This window comes from Polypterus senegalus, chromosome 8, assembly GCF_016835505.1.
Source record: "Polypterus senegalus isolate Bchr_013 chromosome 8, ASM1683550v1, whole genome shotgun sequence".
Classification (NCBI taxonomy): domain Eukaryota; kingdom Metazoa; phylum Chordata; class Cladistia; order Polypteriformes; family Polypteridae; genus Polypterus; species Polypterus senegalus.
This window is the reverse complement of record NC_053161.1, coordinates 144,980,044-144,987,596: the sequence shown is the minus strand read 5'-3', so window position 1 is coordinate 144,987,596 and position 7,553 is coordinate 144,980,044. Positions and strand designations below refer to the sequence as shown.

At 44.2% G+C, this 7,553-nt stretch overlaps 1 protein-coding gene across 1 annotated transcript; it reads right to left on the bottom strand.

The window, feature by feature from the left end:
• Positions 1 to 494: 494 nt before the first annotated feature.
• Positions 495 to 7,288, bottom strand: phlda1 (pleckstrin homology-like domain, family A, member 1). The gene is made up of 2 exons (XM_039761898.1): positions 6,624 to 7,288; positions 495 to 2,455 (listed from the first exon to the last, which is right to left on the bottom strand). Exon 1 carries the CDS (start codon positions 7,061 to 7,063, stop codon positions 6,626 to 6,628), a length of 438 nt encoding a protein of 145 aa, XP_039617832.1. The 5' UTR covers positions 7,064 to 7,288; the 3' UTR covers positions 495 to 2,455; positions 6,624 to 6,625.
• Positions 7,289 to 7,553: the final 265 nt, after the last annotated feature.

Below are 7,553 nucleotides of genomic sequence, written 5' to 3'. Positions count from 1 at the left end.
GCTTGTCTAACACTTTGTAAACTTTATAACTAACATTTAGTCATGGAAATATAAATAAGCATGTGCAGAAGTAACATAAGGCCACATTATGCAATAAATACATCAGTTTCATGAAAGGCATTTTATAGAACAGACATGTTTTGTAAGGTTCAATGCAAAAAAAAAAAGGACTTTCAGACATTCAAACAACAGTGACTGTTAGTGGAGGCAAGTGGACCCTGGAAGTTGACCGAGAGAAGATCCTGATATTCTGAGGATGGAAGCTCTGGCAGCCCCTTTTGGACAACATGCAGAGCTAGTGAAGGGGTAACTGGAAGTGGGGAGGGTTTGACAGGGTTCAAATAGCAGAAATGTGTGGGGTGGGGGCTCTTTTTTGACCTCCTTCGTTTTTTAAAATTAGGTAAATTTAACACATGGCCTTTCTTACTGTAATCAGCCAGCTTAGACAGAACTGAGCCTGCAACACTGGCAAAAGTGCAAAAGCTAAGCAGTAATAAATGGAAATGGTACTTTTATTTAAAATAAAAATTTACATATGTACAAAGAGCTTCCCAGTTTACATAACCAGTTGACATAATATTTTCTGATATAACAGGGAAATTAACCTTGATACATATACGCAATGCAATCCCTAACACCTCGTTTATGGTGCTCATTTCTTCTATTTTGAGAATCATTTGCATATTCACATTTGTAACCTTAACATTACATGAATTTCAATCAATCCAAAGAACTAAGAATCCTTACCTACGAAGGAATATTTTGGATAAAATAAGTAAATATGCAAATAAATAAACGTACTGTGAAACAAGACAATAATTAACATGAAATGTGAGTATAGATAATTAAATGTGTCACAGAATATGTTTGTTGTTTGATTCTTCAGATATGTATGTAATTATTTGTTCATGTATTTATTTCAGTGACATGCACTTTACATGGAATTTGCCAGGAAATGAAAACTGTCACTTTCACACGTCAGGCTTGGAGGGGGCGGGTCCGTGTAAGTACTGATTTTTGATTGGTCAATTGTCCGCAGAGTGAATGTGCGCACTTTGTTTGACTTACGATTCCTGCGGCTCCTCTTGATGCTCAAAGTTGTAGCAGGTAAACGCGCAAGAAAATATCACCTGGAATTAGTGCACGAAGCGGCTAATTCCAGAAACTCGGAATTCAGCAATAGGAGCTGTCGTCTTAAGTGCCTGCCTGCTGGAAATGTGGCACTTGATGCCTGAAGACTTAACGTCTATTTTACGGGCGACTCACCAATCAAAACACAGCACTCAGTAGAACCCGCCCTTACAACTTTGACGGGTAAAATTGGCAGTTTCGTGTCATGTGTTCGGTGTTATTGAAATAAACAAATATGTAATAAATATATAAGTTGAAATATATATGCCAGCCATGACTCATTTAATTATTTATGCTCACATTTCATATTGTCATTTATTTCTTGTCACATTTCATAATAGTTTTAATTATTTGCGTCTTTATTTATTAATTTTCTTTTAAGCATCCCTGGGCACTTACCCACAATCCGCAGTCATAATAACATTTGATCTCATCAACGGAGAGCCTACCCTGACGGTTTACGGTGCAAAGCTTTTTTTTTTCGCCCAATAGACTCGGTGACTTTATGCGGTAAGAATGGTGGGCGAGCATCTGCGTCGAGCAGTTTTCACTTTTGCTTATCCAGTTATCAGAAATTCACCAAATCTTGTAATGCGTTCGAGACTTCAACAGGGACTAAACACGAACAATGCATGTCGTGTATTTCTTTATTGTGCATTTTTAAACCAGAATGTTAAATGTTTAATATTTGTAAAGAGTTCAAGCAAACAAACAGCACTGGAGCTGGGCTATACGTAGTCTCATTAGGGCCCGTCATATTCCGGAGTAAAGTAGTCCATTCTTTTTTTAAATTGTATTACACATACTCATTTCAATTTTGCGCGAAATCATTACATTTTAATTAATAAATAAACATAGACTAATGCCAGTTTTGTATTCTATAACATGGTATTTGTGTTCACGGTGTATTCCTTGATAAGCTTTTCGGATTTCTTTCTTTACCTTTTTACGAGCCCACACACCCCGGTGATTTGATGAATCCTGCACGGCGTCCCCCGTCCATCCTGTTCCCGTGCAGCCGTCACCGCACGTCCTGCCATTCATTCCCGTGTCACGCACAGCAGTAATAAATAGAGCAAATAAAACAACAATGCACTGAAACACGACGGAAAGTTTCCTTCCATGCTTCGGACCCAGCCGTCCAGTCGTGGGCAGCCGCTGGATACCGTATGGCTTCAAATGCAGCAGCTTTCCCGATGCCGCGTTTGTAAAAATCCCATTGGAGTTCCGGGTGTCTTGTAGTTTTGGCGCCTTCGTTTAAGGTGGAATGTTCTCCCTTAAGTAAGTCTCTGAGGAGCTACGCGGAATCCCCTTCAGTGGTGACCTGCGAACACAAGAACGGCAAGCAACAGTTAAGAGGCGGGGGTTTAATGGGTCAGAAGATCCGCGACCACCACCATCACCCCTGACCTGAAAACAAGAAACCTCTGAACATTGGGACATTCTGCAGTTGCCTTCAAAGCGCGTTCACTCATCACCTGTCATTTTGATGTCCACTAAAGGCTGTCAAACTAGGCGGTCTAAAGGAAACCTGAAACTCAACACACTATACCAGGCTGGACCGGTGTGGGCTAAACACTAAAATAAAACAAAATGACTTAGGACGGCGCCAATATAAAGAAACGAATTTAAGTGGCACCACGTATTCAAAAGGTGCGACAGTTACAGAGAACTTGATGGATGAAGTGCACATGCAGTGATTTCTCAGGCATCTCATTTAGTTCTTCGAAAGTAAAGGTGGCTCTATAGACACAGCGAAATTGTCTTAGGGAAATACAATATAGCGCCTTTTTAAAGTGGACATTATGGCAAAACATTTTACTTAACAGTGTAGTGCATTTTTATAAGCCGAAAGCCAGGCAGGTGGAGAACAGCAAGAACAAAATGTTCATATTAGCCAAAGAAAATGGATAAACTTCGAATTAGGGGCAAAGTAAAGGTCAAAAATGTACATCTGACAAGCTGCACGAAAAAAATGGACGTTCAATCATTTAAATTTAGTTTGATTCATTTGCTGGATTGACGTTTACCTCCGAACCGGCAGGGCACAATAACTCAGATAAAGAGTTTATTTGAAATATGTTTTATACTATATGTGAAATGTCCAGACAGATAGATAAGCTCCCATGCCAGACAGACACATGATAGGTGCTATATAATAGAAATACATCGATCAATAGATATATAAACCATTATATAATGGACATTGTTAGCGATGATCGATGTTAAAAACACCATATAGTTAACGTAGCCATGAAAGACACTATTGAGTAACACTATCACTCTACAGGGTGGTCCTGATCTAATTATGCAGATCCAGATCGGCTGGATGACTTTGATTTCTGCGGGGACGATTCCAGTTCGGCGCAAAGACGATTCTTCATGTCGTCAGTTCGCACACTTCTCGATGGTCCGGGATTTTTCGGGTGATTTTCTATGTAATAAACTTAAACAAGTTATAGCGTAATGAAAACTGCATAATTAGATCTGGAGTACCCTATAGAAATGGGTGGGCTCTGGACAGCAGGTATTCACAGGTGTGCTGACATCTGCGTTCCAGGAACTCCCGAACTTTATCATTAAAACTCTGAAGTTCGAGAAGGAGACTTCTATGACAGTTTAAATCCATCCCTGCAGATGATAACGGGGTAACTAGGAAAAAGGGACACGAAACGAGACGAGACGCTGGACGACGATCAAAAACAATGCCAGAGCGGAATAACCTGCCTAGTGAAGTGACTGTTATTTTACGGGGCGTTTGCGAGTCTGATTCTGCGACAAGACTGCTGTAAATCATTTGTTGTGAAGCAAACGCGCCCGTTATTGGGCCTAACTTCCATTCGGTGTGGGTCTGGGTGTTTCTGTCTCGGTGTTCGTTACAATATAATGGAAACAGTAAAGGATCATTGATACATATATTTATTTACAGTACATCTATCTGTTTATGTCTACACATATCTACATTCAATTTTCCATATAGTACACTGTATAATAGACTTAGTTAATGTAGACAGATTGATAGGTAGATATGAAAAGGCACTATATGAGATAGATAGATAGATAGATAGATAGATAGATAGATAGATAGATAGATAGATAGATAGATAGATATGAAAATGCTGCGGTGGGCTGGCGCCCTGCCCGGGGTTTGTTTCCTGCCTTGTGCCCTGTGTTGGCTGGGATTCGCTCCAGCAGACCCCCGTGACCCTGCAGTTGGGATATGCCGGGTTGGATAATGGATGGATGGATATGAAAATGCAAGATATGATAGATAGATAGATAGATAGATAGATAGATAGATAGATAGATAGATAGATAGATAGATAGATAGATAGATAGATAGATAGATAGATAGAAAAGGGATTATATGAGACAGTTAGTCTCCCCCTCTAATACTGAAATCGGTGTGCGGGGTCATGTGATGCCCTGTTCAGCACTGGCTCCTGCCTTTCGACTGCTGCTGCCGGGGTGACCTCCGCCCACCTCGAGCCTGAAGTGGATTGATCTGGCCTGAGTCGGTTATAAAATATGCTCAACCTCATAATTTTTATTACTCTCTATTTATGCCATGTATTTATATGAACTCTGCAAACTGTCAACTAAATAAATGTAAATATTTGATATGTGTACTTTACGGAATGCAAAGGAAAACTTTAATTCTGTGAAGATAACACGTCGCACTCTCTCCTCATTCAGAGCCCATGACCAGTCGCCGTCCTTCAGTTCTGGAAGGCCAGCTGCGCACCGGAGAACACACATTAACACCCATCTCATCACTAACCCCCCATCCCACATATAACACACACACAGGCCGAGCGGATTTGCACTCAGCTCTGTATCGATGTGAAAAAGGGGCACTCTTACTTTAGGCAGATGGATTTCGAATTCATCCTGTACCGAGCCTGCCCACACATAAACCTGATGAGTTTAAATGTCGAAGTGCGGAAGAGCAAATTATTGAACTGCAGGAGGAAAACAGCCTGGACGGGACGCCGGTCCATGATGAGTTTACATATTCACCGGTCATCGTCATGAATGTGATCATCTGAAGTTGGTTTCTATAAATGATGGCACGAGTTGCCGATCCCTGATTGCGCACTTGCAGATAACTGTGGTGGGCCACAGCTTCACTGACTTGATTAAACTCCCCCTTTGTGTGGAATGTCTGTCCATACTTGATGGAGCAGTAAATAAAAATTAAGCTGTGAATGTGTAATGTCGACCCATCAACCTCCTATGCCCACTTAAACAATTCGGTCACGGGGTGACAGACCCCACCTCACAATGACCGATTTGGACACTAGAAAAGGCGTACTCGCCCCTTCACATCTCACTTGTTCTGCCACACTGTACATGGGGTGTAAACGCAGCGTGTGATCCGAAGAAAAGCAAAAGAAACTTGAAGAGGAGCAGCTGGAAACTAGAGCTGCCGAAGAACATCGCGGTTGTTCACATCTAGTTCGTGTTTCAAGTCCATCTAATATTCATTACATAAAAAAAACTAAACATAGCCCATTAAAAATCAACCCGCCACGGATGTCTCTGTTCTCACTTACGGGCGCCTGGCCGGCCCCTTGGTGTAATCAGTTAATGTTATGTATAGCGCCTCGCGTACTAAGCCCTCCTCTGAACCAGTCAGGTCACGTTAGTAACGATAACATCTCTCGACAAGCTGCGTGGGACTCCTCTACACCATCACGCAAACTACACGACCGGTAATCGCGATCGACATTCGCGGCTTTACGTGTCTTTTTGGGTCATCATCACTTAGTGCAGTGACTGGAAAACTGAAGAGCATGCATGCTGCATGTCTAGGAGTGCGCCAAGCGTACCCATAAAAAAGGCGCTATATAAGTAAAGTGTATTGTTATTAAAGGCCTTGACTAGTAATCTCGTTTTAAAACAGACATATCTCATCCTGAATTGGACAAAAACAAAGTGTCTCTGTAGAAGGCAGGCTTAAAAACATTGCAGCCCTCTTTTAAAGTCACCACAGAGCCATCGCTGCTTCTGCTTTGTCTCTTATGCATAGCTCTCCAGGTTTAACAAGTAAGGCTACATTTTCATTAGCATTCAGCCCCGTGAAGTGGTGCCCCGTGAAGCCTGGTTCTTGCCGGAATGCCCACCGGGATCAGTTTCAGCGTATCGCAATCAAGTGAGATCAGAAAGTGAACGAAATGTCCAAGATGCAGGGTAACTGGAAATGCCGCGGGATCTTAATAAAGTGTAGACCCCCAGTGGTCGTGGGTAGCCGAATAAGGATAATCATACCAGAAGGAAAGCCCCTGCACGTCAAAGGGTGAAGGAGCCCGGGGGAGCAGAGATCGTAACTCCCACAACCACATCACCACGGGGTAAATGTCCGCGCTGCCCAGCACTGGATTCGAAACGACATCGCCATGGCTGGCTTGGTCCCTGGAGACCCGGCGCGCGGCGCTCACGCGATCTGACGGCGTGGAAGTGGAGGTCCGTCCGCAGCGAAATCAGCTTACCGTCAGGCGGCGTTAAGTGAGTCCCGTATGCCGACCCCCTGCTGGACCACTAAGTGCTGCTGCTTTTGCCGGGTGGATTTCACGGCAAGGATGGCCTGCCGGTTCTTGTAGTGCACCATCTGCAACGTGATCTCGGCATTCCAGCCTTCATCCTGCGGACATCTGAAGTCGATCTCCTTGCCCCCTGTCATGACCACCGTGAAGTAGACGTATTTGCCTTTCCTCTCCACGCAGTCGACGGTCTTCATGTTGGAGAAGTGCAATTCCTTGATCCTGCCCAGCTCGGCGAGCTCCTGCGGGTCGTGCTGTTTGGGCGGGTGCAGGAGGAGACCCTCCTCGCTGAGCACGCAGCGCTTCTTCTTCCAGAGCTGAAGCAGCCCGTCGCTGCGCTTCTCTAGCAGCCCCTCCTTGAGCACCTTGCCGCCTCCGCTCTCCAACATCGCGGAGCCCGAATTAAAACGGAGTTCCGCAAGTCTGAGTGCCGCTACCTTTTTCTAGCCGGTGGCCTGGCTGCGGCTCTCAGTCCGCCGTCGCTGCGTGATGAAGACTGACTCGAATCGTATCGAGCGGGGATTTTCTTTCTCCTTTATTTTGTGGAGGTCCGCCTCCTGACTGACACCCAGCGGAGGAGCGGCTTGGGTGGCGATTGCGGTCCCTGTCATGAAGCACGTGGCGGATGTCAGAGTCGGGACGAGATGGACAGCTGCGATGGCATTGGGGAGGGGGGGGGGTATACTTGGAAGAAAGAGGAGGAGCTGCTTTTTGGGGGGGGTTGTTCCTGTGTTTTGGAGATAATCCACGTCGCTAAATGGATCGATCAGTAAAAGGCGAATTAAGGGGGGGTTGGATCCAACATCCGTAAATTGATTATTTGAGCTTTTGCGATTCTGCACCGGACTGGAAGGTGCGAGCCGTCTCTGATAGGCTGTA

Bases quoted from the DNA above. Each gene is read 5' to 3' on its own strand.
- phlda1 (XM_039761898.1), bottom strand. From the start codon at position 7,063: ATGTTGGAGAGCGGAGGCGGCAAGGTGCTCAAGGAGGGGCTGCTAGAG.